Source organism: Mytilus californianus, unplaced genomic scaffold, assembly GCF_021869535.1.
Source record: "Mytilus californianus isolate M0D057914Y unplaced genomic scaffold, xbMytCali1.0.p SCAF_13, whole genome shotgun sequence".
Taxonomy (NCBI): Eukaryota; Metazoa; Mollusca; class Bivalvia; order Mytilida; family Mytilidae; genus Mytilus; species Mytilus californianus.
This window is the reverse complement of record NW_026262615.1, coordinates 38,869,891-38,890,266: the sequence shown is the minus strand read 5'-3', so window position 1 is coordinate 38,890,266 and position 20,376 is coordinate 38,869,891. Positions and strand designations below refer to the sequence as shown.

Below are 20,376 nucleotides of genomic sequence, written 5' to 3'. Positions count from 1 at the left end.
ACAATCCAAATTCAGAGCTGTATCAAGCTTAAATGTTGTGTCCATACTTGCCCCAACTGTTCAGGGTTCGACCTCTGCGGTCGTATCAAGCTGCGCCCTGCGGAGCATTTTATTAGGGTTTCTTTTTCCCGAACATGAACTTTGGCATTGCCTTTGAGGGGGTAACCATTTTGTATCAGCAACTCCACCTTTACCACTTTTCATAATTTGATGAAACACTATCAGAATATTTATCCCATACAAGGGTTTATAATTTGGTAAGCTCTTCTCAAAGGAAATGATTGTTTGCTGCATATTTCTATTTCCTCTGCCCATATATTTGATAGACTATCGACTAGTTTGTATTGTTCCATCTAATTTTAGGGGTTCTATAATTATTTTTTTCTTAATTTCTTGATCATTGGCAAAATGTCTGTTTTTAAAGACTGATTAGTTTGTTAATAATTGAGACATATATATGTCATGAGTAAATAAATAGACATTTAACAGATGCAGAAACATGTTCAGAAGATGTTTTATAGCTTTTTTTATGGATTTGGAATGAAATCTTTATTGCTTCTATTTTTCTGTCATTAGATTGATAAATTATCACTGCCTTAGTGTGGAAATAGGAATCACTGTTTTATTAACGCTAGTTTAATGGAATACATGTTAATATTTTTAACTTCACATCTGTACTACCTAATAAAATTAAAAAAAAAAAAACAATATATCAATTGCTTTTGTATTCTATCTCTTGGGATTGAACAATATGATATATGAATAAATAGGTAAGGGAATACCAAATTACTGGTGATTGATAATTGGTAATTGAAAAAGTGATCAAGAAGCAAGAAAATATTTTAACCATCACTGTTAAATTTAAATAAAATTAATAAGTTTTCTTCATTTTTAAGGTCATATAATGTAATGATGTATCAACTGTGTCTTCACTGAATTATATAAATTATAATAACTCAGAACTGGTCCATATAGTTGGGTTCCTAATATTTGAGAATGACTGTTTTAATATGACCTCAAAAAATTTGCAGCCTCTTTATAGTATGGTGATGTCATCATTGTCTGAAGACATTAGGTTTCAGGTAAATAACTTGAGTATAAGTGTATGGGTCTCTATAAAATTGTACCACAAGGTTCCATACTCATAAAGAAAGGCCAGGATCGATGCCCTTTTTTGTTGAAAGATGAATGTTTCCACCCCCTTGCACATTTATCTTCCACTTTCTGTAGGTTAACTAAATCTTATCTAAATAATCTGGCAATCACAAAAATTAATATCCATTTAGAATTATTTCGTCCAAAATTAAAAAAAATGCAAATAACACATTATAAAATTTATTTTTAAAATTTTGTTTTACAATTTTAGATGACAGCTTCACTGATGCAGATATCTTTTGTTGTGGTGAAAGTGTTATCAAGCCAGAATATAAAAAGTTCACCTATAGGAATATTGTAGATAAACCTGCTACAACAGTGACACCAAGAAAGAGGCGATCCCCAAAGTCTAAGTCCTCGCCAATAAAAGTGAAAAAGCCAAAGGGAGAGTTTGAAGTTATTGAGATAACATCTAGTCCCATCAGTATATCATCTGATGTTGAGTACAATGAAGAATTATCAGAAGTTAAAAGGGAGCTTTCCTTTAGTTTTAGAGAATCTCCTTCTCCTTCGTCTTCCGAAACTTCCTTGCCATCTTTGGCATCTCCAAAAAGGAAAATTGAAACGAAATATACAACGAACATAGAAGAAACTTTTTACCATGACGAACCTCTCCTGCCTGTATTTAGAGATTTCAAAGACGGAGTTAAAACAAGGTATATCGTTGGTATTTTGCTGGAGTCTGCGGGCAAAAAGAACCTAGCAAGATCAGTTCCTAACTATATTGACCAAAATGTTTCATTTATTTATAGTATTAGACATACTGGACACTGGAAAAATTGCTTATGTGATGGAATGGGTGTATGGCACCAAACAGGCAAAGAAACCAAATTTATTAACGTAGAAGAGAGTGGAGATTTTGTATATGTTAATGACGACAAAACAACAGAAACAACAAAGAAAGTTGTAAGGCGTAAATATGTCAATAAATCTAATCAGCATTTGCATCGCATAGTCATACACATGGAGGATCCTAGAAGTGGTGTGATATTCAATGAAATGTTTGTCCAGTACTATTTTGACAGTTTTACAGGTCCCACTAAGATAGAGCCACACGGTAACTCAACAAAAGCTAAAAATCCATATCAAAGAACATCTCATTCAACTTTTGCGAAGATCAAGGAATTTAGAGAGAATAAAACCAAACCCAAAGAAATATTCAATAACATCATTTCCGAACAAGGTGGACTTGAGCATGTGAAAGGGTCCTCCTCGATCCCAAGAAATAGAAAACAAATATATAATGTGAACAATAACAATTGTAAATTCATTGACCCTGTGGTAGAATGTACAGACCTTGCTAAAGAACAAGAAAAAAATATGTCACAGTTTGTGAGAGACGTCAGAACGGCACCCGAATTTAGTATGTTTTTGGGATCCGACAGACAACTTACTGAAATTGGAAAATTTTGTACCCAAAATAAAAATTTTTGTGTATTAGGAGTAGATACAACTTTTAATATAGGAAATTATTACGTGACGGTTTCAGTTTACAGACATCAAATGTTACTGAATAGGTTTGACACTGAACCAGTAATGATAGGCCCTATGTTGATTCATCAGCGCAAAACATTTGACAGTTATTTCAAATTACCATCTACTCTTTTACAAGAGTCTCCAAAACTTATTGACCTCAAAGTGTTTGGAACTGACGGAGATGTAAACTTATCCAGTGCATTTCAGGCTTGTTTTCCCAACAGTAAACATCTATTATGTGACATTCACATGTTTGATAACATTGAACGAAAACTTGTCAAATTAGGGATATCCGGGAAACTAAAGAAAGAATATATTAATGATATATTCGGTTATGTAGAAGAAGATATTAAAATTCCAGGTTTAGTTGACTCATTGTCGGCAGAAGAATTCACTTCCAATTTAAACAATTTATCTGGAAATTGGAAAGAAAGACACACAAAAGGAAATGATTTTTTGGAATATTTTGTTGAATACAAAGCTGATACAATACGAAACAGCATGAGTCCAGAACTGAGAAGTATATGTGGTCTAGGTTTCCCCCCAAAAACATACACACAGAATCCAAACGAATGTATAAATAAAGTAATAAAGGAAGATTTAACGTCGAAATGTGATGCATTTGATTTTGCCAAGAAAATGGAAGTAAAAGTGAAGCAGCAAGAAAATGAAATAAAACTTGCACTGATTGGTAAGGGGGAATATACCTTGAAACCGGAATACAGTCACTTAAAAATAGAGGAAAATCTTTATTGGAGAAAAACGTCAACACAGAGAGAAGCAGTTTTTAAAAAGTGAGTAATATTTTGCAATTGATTCCTAAATAAATTAACTGAAAGCAAAATATCACCAACCAATATTTGATTTGTTTGAATTTTTACACAAAAGGATATCTGTCCTCTTTCAAACTCCTTGTTTTGTTATGAAAACCCCAAAGAATCCAATATGTAAAAAAAGAAACAATTGATAATGGGGGAATCCATAATTACAATTAAGACTTCATAATTATGTAAAGTAAAATTCAAGCTCAGAGAATATTTCATATGTGTTATATAACTGGGATACCTATAAGATGCAGACACAATATAGAAAGAAGTCAACAAAAACAATATAGGTTCACGTGTTTATCAATTGGTTACACAAATGAAACAGAAAGCTGGTTTCTATGAAATGAATATGTAGGTTTATTTTATTTTGTTATACAACTGTCTAAAACTACTGCTGATATCAGATAAGATGTGAAATTTAAAATAATTTTGATGTAAAAATTGTTAAAGATGTCCAAGAATAACTCCATGAATGCATTATTACTAAAGATATAACTGTTTTCAATTTTCAATGTTTATTATCAATTTTAGATATCTTTTGATTCTTAAATATTCTCCTATTTATATCTTTCAGACTGCTACAGGCTCCATTAACCTCAAGAGTATCCGGGGATGATACCAGGGAGAAGGAAAACATACTGTCAATGTCAGCATCTGATAGTAATATAGACAATATACCATACCGAATTCTCGTGGATATTTTTAATGATGCCTCACAAATTTCAACAAAAAAAGGCAACATAATCCAATCCCCTGGTTGTACAGACATTTTCTATGTGGCTGATAATAAATCGAAAAAAGCTAAGGAGGTGGCAGTTAATTTCAAAAGTTGGAATATCAAATGTGAAAAAGTGTGTTTCAGATTTAATGCATATTCCATTTGTGAGCACACACTTGCTTTGGCCGAAAGTCGTGGCGGCCTGAGGGACTACTTAGCAAAATATAAATTAAAAAAGAACAGGGTTGCGGTTACGAAAATATCTAACTTTGGTTTGTCTAAAACAAGAGGAAAAAAGGCATCAAGTGCGACACAAAAAAGGAAGGGCTCTGCTAACAAACAGTCATTAGAGGTGAATGAGTATAGACAAGACACTGAAGTTCAAAGACATGATTTAAATAAACAACCATTCCATCTTACTTTCATAGCTGGAATAATAAGAAAATGTTACGGCTGTGGACAATCATTTTCAGATAAGCATAGAAATGTTCCAAATGATCTTGTGTTAAAAAGATATGATCATAGAATGTATTTAAGTCCAAGATCTAAAATCTTGAAACAATCTGTTTCTCTACAAAACACATATTTTCATTTAAATGTTGACTGTGCAAGAAAAAAGGATCCTCAGTTTGAATTCAAAGATGTTTTAATCCATAACGAAATAAAGCAAAGTTTATCAGATGGGCATTTGCTTTTACTAGAATCGCTAGGAATTCAACGTTAAATGTTCAGGACAATAGATTTTTAATTTTACAATAAAATTTGTTGAAAATGTTTTCTTTATATACTTATATCTTACGGTATATCTAAATATATATACAAGTATATATCAATTTATTTATGCTTTTCAGTCTTGTTTTCATAATATGCAGAACCTATATAGTGTGTGGTTTGTACTGATTTAACATCTGTTTATTTTATCAAATTACTCAAAAACAACAACATTTCTTATCTATTTAAGTTATTTAGTTTCTGAGGTTATAGTAATGACAGTTTTATGGGTTCTATGGACAGGCGATGGTGGCTAGATACATTTTCCTTATCTATTTTTAATTGGAAGAAACAAACTATTTTAAATAGTACAGTCATTAAATTAACATGTAAGATAAAATCTAAGTGAAAATGTTGATTGACAATTTAATTTTATAATATCATAGTCCATTGTTAATAAAAATATTAATAATTTTAATATTTTTATCACAAGATGATTTTTTAGCCTCTGTTTGATTCTAACATATTTTGCCGGGAATAAGACATACATTTTTTAACTAGGGACTAAACCTACCACAATTTGGAAATTAACATAAGCACTATGTGTACTTTAATAGAAGTTTTGTGAGCTAGTCCAAAATCAATTTTAACTGCATAGGTTACTGGGCCTTTGCTTCCCCCTTCTTATTAAAAATACACTACAATTCAGGACAGTACAGAAAATTACACGATAGACATTATAATCCCACCTCCAACTAAGCTGCCATAAAATGCTACCCAAAATATTGTCCAACTTTGATGAAAAATCAAATATTGATTGTTGGATATGTTAAGTATTTCACTCCATGACTCCACTCCAACACTCCACCACTCCACTCCACTCCACTCCACCACTCCACTCCACTCCACCTTTTAGTACATGCCATTCTCATTAGCAATCTGTTCGGTTGCTGGTGTTGCCAGTTGAGCACTTTTTACGATTTTAAATAACTTGGTCCATATCTTATTATTTTCATATATATTCAAATAATCGGTTATTGGAAGGCTCTCTGAAACCTGAAAAAACGCCAAGTGAAAATAGACTTGAACACAAATGTTACATTTTGAAAAAAAAATTATTTGATTGATAGCGTCGAAAAACTAAAAAAAAAAATTTGACTCGGACAAAAAACCATAACCCCCCCTTGAAGTTAAATGGTTGCTTCCTAATGAAAAGGGAGGGAAAAACTTTCTATTTTGAAATTAAATAGTAGGTTATACATCTTTAGAATAAAGTAGACTTAAATAGCACAGGTCGTTAGACATGTTAGATTTACAGGCATGTCAATAACTTAATGTTACATTTCTTTACATATAATTTGCAATATGTGTAAATGTTAGTGAATAACATTTTGCAACCTTTCAAAAGTTGACTTTCCATCACTCATTTTTGGTAATAATTCATCTTTTAATTTCATATTAATTTTGATCTTTCAAATACATTGAACTGATGGTATTCGTATAGAATATTAATATATGTGGGGAAAATAGAATAATTGCCATTATCATGATTATGTTTTTACTTACTGCACGAGTGAAGATATAATGTATAATGAAATAATGAATGCCTTATCAGCGAGAAAATCAATGTGTGCGTTACATAGACCATCATGTTTTACAAGATATTTATTTGTAACGATGTTTCACTTTAATATATACACATCCAATATGCTTCTATTTATAGAAATTGTGAGTTGAATTAGGTGAATGACGTACTCGGAAATTTTACGCTTGTGTTTTCCATCATTTTAAAAATATCATTATGTGTTTTCTTTCGATATTACTTTCGAATGTTGAAAATCTATTACAAAGACTTCGGTTTAGCTAGCACATTTTCATTAATTCATTACATCAAATCTCAAAAACTGAATTCTATGTTCTGAAGTAATAAATAAAGTTTGATAAGCAATATTCCATGCGCTTAAAAATTATTAGTATCAATTTCTATTTTGATTTCATCAGATGAAAGAGAGACAAAATAAATACGAATACGCTTTGACACATTCCCTGTTTCCATTCTCAAATGTATTTATTTAACAAATCATGCTAATCGTCCGCCCATAAAGGGCATGTTACATATAATGATTACACATAGACATAAGTAAAAAAAACAAACAATAATGATAATGTTTATCATGTTTATGGTATTAAGGATTTAACTATAGCAGTTGTTTTCTTATTGTAACACATAAATAACAAATAAAAGCAGTGTTTCATATTTCTTCATGTTCACAAGAAAGAGGTAATAAATAAATCTTTTATATACTTCGATTTTTAACATTATTACAGATTTGAAAAGCAAAATTTAACAAAACTCGCTGTTGTTGTTCGAATGCTGGACATTCCACCAGAAAATGAATGTCGTCTACAATTGAATTTATAAAGAACAAAATTTACAAATACTTTGTATCTTTGTCAATCTTTCTGTAACGACCCTGCTCAATAGCTAATCTATGAGCGCTTTTTTGCATTAAATTAAATCTATTTATTATAAGTTAACCAAACACGTCATGAGTTGTACACATTTAAAAACTCATTGCTTTAAACAAGATTTCTTAAGCAGTCTGTCCGAAAGTCAAAAGATATATATGGCCTCAAGTTGCCTTCAGAACCAATTTCATACACAAACTTAGTGAAAATGTCGTCTGAATTTAATTTCTATTTTTTTAAGTATCATTTGTATGCAACATGTGTTATTTATAAATTTTCAATATTAATAAACATAAAATACCAGCATGCTTTCAGTCATATTTTCACGGTGTACATACTCCTAAAAAAATAACTATACAAATAATCAGTCAAAATTTTGCTATAAAATTTGGGAATTGGTCTGAGATCATTAATACACATGAATAAAAGGAGATAAAAGTATGTATGTCAACGAGTCATCTTTCCAACGACACAAAAACCCTTCAGTTGCAGTAAAAAGCTGTCCTCCATGAACACTCAAATCTCCAAACAACGAAAAATACTATAATATTAATATATGGCAAGTACTGAAGAAGAAGATCCAGACTTAGGACATGCAAAGATGGCGGGGTCTAATATTTTTTTTTTTATACTCCCCCCCCCCCACCAACACACACTTTTTCCCTCTGTTTTTTATCTTGATCGGTAAAATATCGACCAAAACATACATAAAAAAATCATAAGACAACAAAACATTTAACGCCATAAAAGATAAAAAAAACACACAAAAAATACAAATTATATCGAATCAAATAATAAAAACAATAGTTTTATACTCCAACTGGAACCCCTTTGATGACAATCAATTAAAATATTTTACTTACAGTGAACGTGAATACAGAGGTCAATATCAAATTATATATAATTACTGAGAAATATAGTTTGTAACCAACTTTCATCATCGTGGTGCAATGTTTGTTGTGAAAGAAGTGAAATCTATCTTTTTATATTAAGCTCAGTGTAAAGGGAATTTCTAAATATAAGAATTATTTGACGAAATACCACAATGAATCAGAAACACATTTATCTATTAAGATCTATAGAAAGCATTTGAATATTTTAACATGTCCAACGATATAAAATATGTCCCTTTATTTTTAACTTATATGAGGGTTTGGATAGGGTGGGGTATCCTTTAATTATTTATTCTTTAATTCTTAAAGCCAGTTTTCTCCATTCTTTATAAATTTTGCCCATTATTTTCTATTCTTTATCTGTTTGGCCTATATATGCTATAATTCTATAATTCTATATTATTTAGGCTCATTTTTTCTGCAGTATTGGCCCATTATTCTATATCCCGTAAACCCCATCCAGACCCTCTTATATCAACTGGGTTACCATTGAACGCTTAAAATGAATACTTGAACAGGATCATTAACCCTACTAGACATATAATACAAATCAATTAAAAAAGTATCACAATAGTTATATATATCATTTGGAAATTCTAATATAGTTTATAAAAAACCTTCTTATTAAACAATATTTTCAAACTTCAAACTCCGAGTTTCATGTTTACAACGTAATCGACCACAGTCAAATGTTAGTAAAATCAATTAAGATGACGAATACGATGCTCTCCACGAGTGGTACACATTTTGAATTGAATTTACAGTACAGCTAACTCGGATTTGTATTTATCGCCCGTCTACAATGAGAGATATCACAAAGCGGCAAAACTTGTAGCTTGCCTACGCTTCCCATCCGAATGAGAGGATGGACTTTTTGTTTTCTTTTGATCATCATAAGATTTACAAGAACAATCTATTATTGCTTTTTACGGATAACATGCATTTGTATTCAATGAATGCTGTCGATAGTTCGACAATATAAAAGTATAAACCGGAGAATTAAGGTAAAGGCTCGTGTTCTACCGTGAACGGAATTCAATTGAACTGTATAGTTATTATTCTTAGAAACCGAGGCAATTTCGTGGGTTTGGTGTAATTATGTTAAGCGTTTTCCCATGTTGCTTGCAAAAAGAAGATATCTTCGTGATAAATATTGTGTCATGTTTTAACAGAATTTTTAAATTTTGTAAACATATGTTTAGGCAAGTTGAAAGGGAGAAAGGGGGATTGTGCTCACCATCATTCACGATTTCTTCGCTGTACATATCTTTAAGGCGGGTGCCACATGTGGATCAGGATCTGCGTACCCTTCCGTAGCACCTGAGATCACCCAAGTTTTTGTTGGGGTTCCTGTTGCTCAGTCTTCAGTTTCCTATTTTGTGTTTTGTGTACTATTGTTTGTCTGTTTGTCTTTTTCTTTTTTAACGATGGGGTTGTCTGTTTATTTTTGACTTATGAGTTTGAATGTCCCTTTGGTATCTTACGCCCCTCTTTAACTGTAAATATTGACAATAAAACAATCTTTTGTCATTCAAGTATCTTGAAGTTTTTGTAATTTTGTGAATTTGGCATTGATGGCAAATTTATAATAGTGTCTAACATTGCATGTATATACATGTATAGTGTATTGTTGAAAACTTGAGATATCTCTTAGATGTTCGCATCGTTGGGTTCCTGTCTTAATGAGTATACCACATGTCTCGTTTTATGGCACAGCATGCATTTTATTGATCACAAGACTAGCTTTTAATGTCGTTGGGTTGATGGCAAATACCACACTTGTCGTTTCATACATATGTAAATATGTAAACACTTGACTAACTTCTTATTGATGTGTTCGGTGGTCTCGTGGCAACGTGTTCGCCTCGAATACGGAAGGTCGTGGGTTCGAACCCCGGCCGGGTCAAACCAAAGACTCTAAAAATCGTATTGGCTGGCTCTCCGCTAGGCCCGCGGCATTACGGAGTAAAGGCAAAGATTGATCGGCTCGGAGTCAGAATAATGAGTCCGGGTAAGGTGACATGTCTACCTGCGAACTTGTTACCTTGTGAACTAGCACGTTAAAAATCCGGCTCAGCGTGTCGGTCTAGTACAAAGCAGTGTTAATATTCATATTACATTAGCATGTTCTCGTCTTGAATATGCATATTAATTTGCCGCTGAACGTTAAGCAGCCATCCATTATCATCATCTTATTGATGTGCTCTTGTCGTAATCCAATCATCATGCTTTAATTGATCAAGGGGAATGTGTAGTGATAAATAATCAAATATTTCCGTTCATCTCTTTGGTTTCCTATATTTTTGTCAATGAAATTCCAAAAAAACTCTTTAGCCCCTTGTGACGTTGTGAGCATTCTTCTTGATTTTTGTTTAAACAGACTTGCTATATCTATTATGGTTATACATTTTCGTGGCGTTGCTACTTTTCTGCTTACTATAGATATTTCTCATTTTGTTAATCATTAATTCTTAACATAATGTAAATTGTTTTATTCTTAATTTGTTTTTTTTATTATATTATTATCATTCGTTACATGCACCGAATACTTCTGTATTACAAGTGGTGACACTCTTTAACATTATATTTGTATCACTTGAATCATAATCTCTACAGATATGGCTAATTCGATACTTGTAGTGTGTTTAATACTAATTAAAGTTTGAAGTGTTCGACTCAAGATGATTGACCAGCTGTCGTTATTCATGTCTGCTCAGTGAAATCAACAATTATGACCCTAAGTGTTGACTGGGGTATACAAATATGGTCATCCCGTGCTATTCATCCGTCGTACAGTAAAAATTTCGGTTAAGTAGGGATTCTGTTTGACTGTGCGGATGTATAAATACGCAGCCACGTTCGGTCGGAATGTAGACATTAAATCCGATGCTTCGTGTCAGGATTTGTCACCTATCTACAAGTTAAGGACCCTTGCAACAACCCTATGAGGCGTCCGTAAGGTGTCTGAAAGGGAAAATTTATGCTCCCTATCCAACATTAACCTTGTTTTTCCATTATCAGTGACATTTTTCGCGTTTAGTCCAGGATGACCCCATTTAAATTTGCAGAAGCTACTGTTAATTTGTACTCGTCCTTAATATGCATGCAATATTTGCCACTGAACGTTTAGCAAACATTAATAAATCAATCATCAATATTGTTCTGCTATTTTACAATCCTAGATGGCGGGATCCTACAGTTTTTCAATTTTTACATAGTTGGAGCCAAATTCATATCAATTTGAAACCTTAAATAGGATAAAATACAAAAGAACTAAACAAAACATGCGACTAATGACAACATGTTTCACGTTTCAACTCTAATAAATTTTATCGATGCTAAAACTGTCTTGTTAATAGTATACTAATTTATCGGTAATTTGTACATTTTTCCTTTGATGTGTACTCGCTGATAATGTCAGTATCAGTGGACTGGTCGTGATAAAAAAATTATTGGGTCAGTTCGCAATTGACATGCGCGAGTGCACCGCGCAAGGATCTACTTTCCCTTTTATTTTCAAAATCGCGCGTAATTTTTTTTCGCAGAAACGCACGAGTTTTTTTTGTGAATGAACCATTTGTCATTGTTTCTTTAAAATTATTTTAGCTTTTTTGAACGATTTTGTCTAAATTGTGTGAAAATTTGAACAGAAAATGTGTACGAAAAAACCGATAAACTTAACTTAACTTTCCGCAGTATCATAGATAGCCTTACCTACTATTCCGATCAGATGATCTGAATGTTAAGTAGTCTGCATGTGTTGTTCCAAGGTGTCTTCTTATTCTGTTTCTTTAGAAGATGTTTACTCAACCTGTTCAGTCACTATTAAGTGTTACAATTTATATTTGGACGCAACACATAAACAGTGACAAAAAAGGTACCGCTATCGCATGAGAGAATCTGAAAAAAACAACAACAATAAAATATACACACTTTCGACTTTTTTTGTTGGACCATCATATACAATTAAGGAGATGTAAATGTAAAGACAGCTATTCATAGACCAAAAAATAAATAACCGAACACATTACAGGTTACCGCAGGGCCTTGAACGTTTCAGGTCCGGGTTGAAAAATAAATGACATGACTTTGAAAAAACCACGAAAAGCGAAAGTAAATGGACCAAAGTTGAGTTACATTTATTGAAATGTTTGAAATAATTATGAGGTCGACAAGAATTGAGCTTTCAAAATGATTTAGGCAGGCTACTCGTTGCTCAATATATCCTGAATATTGTTTTTAAGGTGGAGTATACGTAATTGCACGCCTCTAGCGGAACTCGGGATACAAAACGTGCGTCGTTGGTTACGCAAGTTATCTCCACTACTTCAAGAACGGGGAATGGGCACATGAAAGAGAAATCATCATTTCAATGACTTTGTGCGGTCTATCATTAACCCAAACAAGTATTCCTGTGCTATGTCAAAATTTCAAAGAAATTAGCTGACTCCAATCAGAAATCTTATATCTATCTTAGTATCCTATTGTGTCTTAGTCTGCAACTGTTTTTGTTTTAGGCTCACGCAGGAGCGGGTACATAATACCGCTCGTATCTATTTTAACAGAAATTGAAAATAAACAAATAAACTAGTGACAATTCTGCTTCTACTCGTATCATACTCGTTAAAATCAATCCAGAAATGACCCCACAATATTATTTGAATGAAATTCACAGTGTCAGTGTAGCGTAATCTTGAAGGTAACGAATAATGAGGGTGGTAATGGGGGTACCTTCATGACTAATGACGGTAAAAAATCTTGCCAAATGACGTTAACGGTAATGTTTGGTGCAAGACGATAAAATGAAGACTTTCTTCAAGACGATAAAAACATCGACAGATTTTGACGAACCACGTTAATTTTTTTCCAAAAATAACGGTAACGACAAATATTTGAGACCTCTGATGAATCACTATAAGGATATGTTGACGAATCACGGTAAAATTTTAACCAATTTGACGTTAACGGTAGCCGAAAATGACCGTTTGACGCCTGACGGTAAAGGGCATTCATACTGGTCATCAATAATTACCGGTAAGTTGCATTTAAATATGTATGTTGAACTAGAAAGGCGTTGGCGTGTCCCGTTTTTTAAGCAATTGAAAATTTTAGGATAATTTATATTTGTGTGAAAAGTATAAACGATACAAAAGGGTAATCGACATTTTTAACATGTATACATAAGTGGAAGGATAAAGCTTACAGAAAGAAAAAAAAAAACGAACAAAAAAATCAGATTCCGTCTACAAAACATTACACAGAAACTAAGAATTTAGCACTTTGACATTTATCTTAGAATAAGTAAATCATCTATCTCATCCAAATCTCAGTTCCCAAGGAGCAGAAAATAAACAGGTGTCTTCTATTCCGTCGATCCGCAATTTTTTTGGGAAAGTAAAATCTAAATTTAGAACCATGGTTGAAACTGAAACTACACATGTATGATAAAAATAGAACATGCAGTTTTTTTCTTGATCAAATTCCAATTTCGAAAGGATAGCGAAATTTGCATTCTTGTGTTGTTCTTTTGTGTATCATACATAAGTAGAGAATACAATTTTGAAGTAATTTTTTCTTCTCAAGTCTCAATATTGAAGATTACTAGTATTATAGAGTTTTAGAGTATAAGGTATAGGGAAGAAGGGAGAGGGTGAAGAAAATAATGTTACTATGTGGGGGCCTTTTATAACCGACTAAACGTTAGAGATTTTTCTCATGGTTGCCTATTATAATTGCGTATATCCACTTAATTCAATAAGGCAGCTGGGATGTCAAAATTTTTGGCGATAAATGTTTCGTAAGCTTCTGTAAAAGACTTTTCGGTCAAAGTAATTTCAATATAAAAACTGGGGATCGCGGACCTTGTTTTTTCGTAACAATACATTGAAATTAACAACATTTAGGGTATTTCAGAAATTTCTAGAGGTCCTGATTTTATTGCCGAATTTATGAGCTTCGATCCTTGCTTAGAAGTGGTCTCCTTACATTATACTGGATACAATCTAACGAATTTACACAAGAAACATTTTTTAGCATCATACTGGATGATTACATTCTCATAACATCGTCCTTGGTACATTCGTATAGCATTACATACGTATATTCGTATAGCATTACATACGTACATTCGTATATCATTGCATAGGTATATTCGTATAGCATTACATACGTACATTCGTATAGCATTACATACGTACATTTATTTCATGACACCAGTACATTTATATCATGACACCAGTACATTTATATCATGACACCAGCACATTTACAGCATATAACTATAATACACACAGCTTTAGACTTAGACTTAACGATACGGCTTTAGCATTACAATATACACAATGCTAAGGCATAACACAGGCAGTGATCTATGCAACGGGAAGTGATATAAAAAACTCCGATCTGTTTTATTTTGCTGAAATTCATATACGGGTTCTTCTTTTGACCTTATTACAGCCATTCTCAAGATAATATGCATTTGCAGATTTCTTATTTTTTATGAGTCGTACATGTGGAAATTTAAGAAATAATGGTACAAGAAATTATTTCGTTTGTTAATGAATCTCCAGCAAACATTATACCATGTATAATGCCTTGTCGTGTAGTTAAAGAAAAGGGAAAGCTATCGAGACAGGAAATTTTCAAGTAAAATTGTAGAATCACGTGCACGTGTGTGAACTTGACAAATAGAATGGGTTGTGTACGCAATACCTCGCATAGGGCCGGAAATGGTGAGGATGAAAAGAAGCGATCCCAATAAAATAACCGAATTTTTCAAATATGTATAGAATCATTCTGTAATAATCTGGACAACTCGATATTTTATCTAAAATTATTAGAACAATACAAATATTAAAAAAAAAAGATGTGGAACCCTGTCTAATCAAGATGGAGTTAAAGTCTATACAGTAACTTTCTTTCACTTGTAGTATATTTATTTGCCAATTTGCATTATTTTTGCAGCAGAAATATCCTTAAACATTTTTCAGTTTGTATCATTATCAACCATGTCAACCGATTACGCTTTTATTTTTTTTTAGCATTTCCAATACTTAGGAAAATGTGTTACACACACTCACGATTTGTATGACAATACTGTACAGTACAATGGGTATACTAGCGTAATAGAGTAGAATTTGTGGTGACGTTACAGCAGACATCAATAACGTCGCCGAATATTTTATAATTTTCCGCTAAAAATCAAACTTCAAGAGAATATAGTTAGAAAACTAGCACGGTCGCTAAGGACTTTCTTTGAACCAATGGATTCGTCGTTTATTTTTGAATCGCATTTCGAATTTAAAAAAAATGCTGTTGACCAACGAATTAGAAAATCATGATAAAGTAAAAATATCTGCCGTTTTTTAATGATTTCCCCTATATATCCTTTGTATTTCTGGCGTATCATGCTGTTAGTTTTAACAGCTTGTATCTGAAAAACGAAAACGGTTACCTCCTTTTTTATTTTATAATCTGATGTAATTTTACAAGCAGAATCCACATGTAAAATATAAAAAAATTCTGTGGAGTAGTTATATTACGTACACTTCGCCTTAAAGTGTTTACTTACACATGCAGTGCTTTCCTAAAAACAACCAAGTCTTCAGGATGAATGCTAAGCATACAACGACAAGATAAATGTGATTTAAAGCAATTAATCCGATATAAATAAGCAAGGATAATGTCAAAGATTTTACTTAAACTTCTAAAACAATGACAATCGTATACTTGTATCAACACTTAACGTCATTTTCACTGATATGGCGGTGCGGGTCCAAATGTCATAGGGGAAAACTTCTGTATCCATTGTAAACAATATGGCAGCCGTGATAACGTTGAAAGAAAGATGTGAAGTTCTGAACTTAATTTGATACATTTTTACAAGATTTTTACATACTTAACATTTGATACGATATTACCTTTTATAATGGATACAACTGACCAAAACACTTCTTTAGATGATTTTTTAACCTGGAAAGTTAGTGCTTTGCGCGACTACTTGACAAAGAGAGGTATGACGAAGGACGGTAAAAAAAGTGAATTGGCGACTCTTTGCTATTCGGCGTCTGTTTTAAAAATTGCAGTCATTCCATCTTCTTTTGAAATTATCAAAAACAATAAACTAGACTATCAGAACTTGCAAAAAATAAACGGCCAAGCTTTACCAGATCCACTACAGATTCATGATAACTGATTATATGAGAAAAATGGTATGAAAAAAATTCCACCAGTCTACATATCTGTTGAGAAAGCACACACCCAGACATCATGTTCTTCTTTTATTTTTTTGTGAAACTGTATCCTCATACTGCACATGCACAGCAGGGTAAGACTTCATGTTATTTAATATAAAATTTATAGTAAAGCTCCTTGAATTATATGCATAGATGAGGGTGTGGATGGGTTTAACATAGTACAGAATAATGGAGAAAAAATAAGAATAGAGAAAAATGTGTAAAGTAATAAAGAGCAGAAAAATCTCAGAATAATGGGATGTTAAATATATAAGTCCAAAATACAGTCATCAAGTAATAAATGTAATTACAGAATAGCCATATTTTTTTAAAGATGAAGACAAATGTAAAATTAAGAATACAGAAATGAAAGATCCCCATCCATAACCTCATAGATTTGCAATGTACTGTAAAGCCTTCCATTTTAATGTAATAGCAATTAATAAGCTGTAAAAGGTTGGGACCAATCTCCCAAATGGGTTAAACTATCTCATTCGAGATATAATATCTCAATTGAAATATAAATGTATGAAAAATTAATGTGCCAAAACAAAAAAGGATGTAAAGGAAAATGTTTTAAAAAATGATTATTAAATTATTTTTTTTAAAGAAAAGCAAGATTTGAAGCACAGTAAATTTATATCCTATTTGGGAGATTGTCCCCAACCTTTGTTATGGGAAATGTTTAATTAGAAAACCCCAAATTCACATGTTCATGAAATGGTATATCATTTTTTATCTTTCTTGTAAAATGTTCCTTGCTAAATCATATCCATTGTCACGGCTGTAAAAACCTACATGGTATAAAACTAACTGTTGTATGACATGTTTATTTCTATGTTTGCACCTTTATCTTGCAGTTCTTTATTAATTTAAAACTAATAACTGTTTTGTCAATATAAGTTTTCTTGCTGATCGACTTGCATCATTTGCTGTAGATTTACTGGGTATTGAACAAGATCATTTATTAGTTGTTTTTTTTCAGTTTGGGAAGAACATGTAATGATGTAGCTGCTGGACTCCTTTTCCGAGTTGAGACAGCAAACAAACTAGGTGCATCTGCATGTACTTCCCTCCCCTGCACATTGAAAGTACCGTCAAGAATAAAGGGAGTGAAGCCAACTAAAATTAAAGATTTGAGAATCATCAAGTCAGGTATGTTTTTTATTACCAAGCATGATAAAAATTCTATATAATGTGGCTACAGTTTTTGTTATAACTACTATTCATGTACATCTGATCAATTATTTCAAAGGTTGTGTACATTTTAGATGATTTTATATAGAATTTAGTATCAAAAAGTCATTACATACCATTTATAATTTTTGATATTATATTAGCCACACTATATATGTTTTAATTCCATAATGCTGTACCAATCCTTGTCATGGATTTTACCATGGAAACTAACTCGAACTAATAAAGCATATAATGAAATATATTATAAAAATAAGATGTGCTAAGATTGTCAATCAGAAAACTCTCCACAAGAGACCAAATGACACAGAAATTAACATGTAAATTAATAAGTCTATCACATTAATGATAACGTCAACAAGTAGGACAATATATGTCATGAGTTTGTGTTTTGATACACTCTATTCTTTTTATACATTATTCCAGTATGTGAAACAACAACAGAATATGACCACAAGAGTAGTATTAATTTATGTCCATTGATCAAAGGGCGATAATTCATTAATCGTTTCGGTTTTATTTTAGATAGTAAAAGACCTTTAGTTTTCCAGTCTAAGTTGCAGTACCAGCCCATATCCTGAAAGTAGAGACAACCTGGAAACTTTTTCAGCAGTACTCAAGAAGTCTATCCCAAATGCTTGTATTTTCAAAGGTTCATATAAATACAATGTTATAATAATAAAATAAACTTGAAGAACCTCAATTGTTTTAAGTTTTAATTGTTTTATTGTTTTAATTTTCTCATAGAGCTTTTTTGCTAGTTTTTTATTTGTTTGTTTATTTGTTGTATGAATGCAGTTTACAATAACATGATAAAATTTGATCTCGTGATTAATCTAAATTTACAAGAATAAGTCATTTTAGATGAATAACATGAATAACTTGGACCACAAATTTTTTTTTTTAACAAGAACAGTTGAAAATCAAGTCGCAATATATTAACTAGTTTTAAAACTTTTTTAATTGTTTTTCCTGAAAATCTAAAATGATGAATATACCTTTAGTTCTAATCTCAGATGTTATGATTTGTTTAGTTTGGGGCTTTTTATGTTATTATTGGTTCCAATCTCTACAAAAACTCTCAAAAGGATATGTCTTTGAAAACAATTTGTTCCAGACACAGCCTAAAATTCTTATTAAACATGAGGAAATTTCAAAACCCTCCACACAAAAAAGGGCATTCCCCAAGTCAAAATCAATGCACTTAAATATGTTGTTTACAATATTTTTTTCAGGTTTTGTCACAGAAAATGTAGAAGAAACAGTAACCAAACCAGTTAGTGAAGACATCACAGCCTACACAATACAAGACATTAAAACAAAATGTAACAACCAAACTTACTTTTTAAGCAACATGCCAAAGTATACTGAGAGTGAAATTCCAAAAGTTATGCGTTCTACGGTTGGTCAGTCCAGCAATGAAAAATGGCATGAAATAAGATCGGGTCGTCTGACATCATCAAACTTCTATGAAATACATACAAAAGTGCAGAGTTATAAGAAAAAAAGAGGGTGTTACTTTTGATCCATTAATTTCACGACTCATGGGATACAAAAAATTAAATCCTAACATAAGGTCTCTTAAGCATGGGCTAGAAATGGAACCAGAAGCCAAATCGTGTTACCTTGTGGGTATGAAGAAAGCAAGCCACACAGAGGTTAATATCACAGAATGTGTAATATTTCTTGATAATGACAGGACTTATCTTGGGGCTAGCCCTGATTTCCTCATTGATTGTGCTTGTTGTGGCTCAGGTGTTGTTGAAATTAAATGTCCTCTTGTTCCAAAATGTGGCAAATGTACAACATTTTGCAGTTGTTCTGTTCCAGACTATTTGTATGTTGATGGAACTAAGTACAGTTTAAAAAAAACACAAATGCTATGGCCAAATTCAAGGCCAGTTAGCAATAACTGGAAGGAAATATTGTGACTTTTTTATATATACATGTAATGGAACATTTTGTCAGAGAATTGTTTTTGACAAACCTTAAGCTTATTATGAGGAAATTGTTGATAGTTTAAAATTATTTTTTGAAAAATATTTTGTTCCTGAACTATTTTCTGGTGAAATTAAAATGCAAACTGCTTCAAATCTACAGGAGGTGTGTACCAGGAACAACAGCAGTCCTATAGAGGACCAAATGGAGTTTAAAACAACATATTTTTGTCCATCATGTAATCACATTGTGAAAAACTCTGAAAATGTTGAAAATTTTATTGATCATAGTATTTGCTGTGATATTTGTGACTGGTGGTATCATCTTAGATTTGTAAATGTAACAAAAAAGGTAGCATCAAAGTTACAGCAGTGGGTTTGCAAAAAAATGCACTCACAGTAATTTAATATAATTTGTCATACAGAATGTACATGATGTACATGTACAAATAATTGAATCTTTATTTTTTAGAAGAATGCAGCTACTATATATGCATTATCAAATAATTTTACCTGAATATGTACATGTAGAAAAGATTTAATTTTCATATATAAATTATGCTATACTTTATAAAAATAAGGAGATGTGGTATTGTTTAGCTCCAATAGATTGCAAATGAGACAACTTTCCATCAGAGTTCAAATGAAGTGACTAAATTAGCAGTAATAGGCAACTGTGTGGACTTCAATGATGAGAAAACCCCATACCCTTTAGTCAGTGGTAAAAGACAATGACATGAAAAATGTGAAACAAATGAA

At 32.0% G+C, this 20,376-nt stretch overlaps 1 protein-coding gene across 1 annotated transcript; it reads left to right on the top strand.

Moving 5' to 3' along the window:
- Positions 1 to 2,955: 2,955 nt before the first annotated feature.
- LOC127723937 (uncharacterized) lies at positions 2,956 to 19,833 on the top strand. Its single transcript, XM_052230654.1, has 3 exons — positions 2,956 to 3,425; positions 4,033 to 4,118; positions 19,781 to 19,833. Exons 1-3 carry the CDS (start codon positions 3,133 to 3,135, stop codon positions 19,831 to 19,833), a joined length of 432 nt encoding a protein of 143 aa, XP_052086614.1. The 5' UTR covers positions 2,956 to 3,132.
- The last annotated feature ends 543 nt before the right edge of the window (positions 19,834 to 20,376 follow it).

Bases quoted from the DNA above. Each gene is read 5' to 3' on its own strand.
- LOC127723937 (XM_052230654.1), top strand. From the start codon at position 3,133: ATGAGTCCAGAACTGAGAAGTATATGTGGTCTAGGTTTCCCCCCAAAA. The intron at 3,426-4,032 runs GTGAGTAATATT...TATATCTTTCAG, and splicing joins AGAGAAGCAGTTTTTAAAAA to ACTGCTACAGGCTCCATTAA. The intron at 4,119-19,780 runs GTAATATAGACA...TCAAATCTACAG, and splicing joins GTCAATGTCAGCATCTGATA to GAGGTGTGTACCAGGAACAA.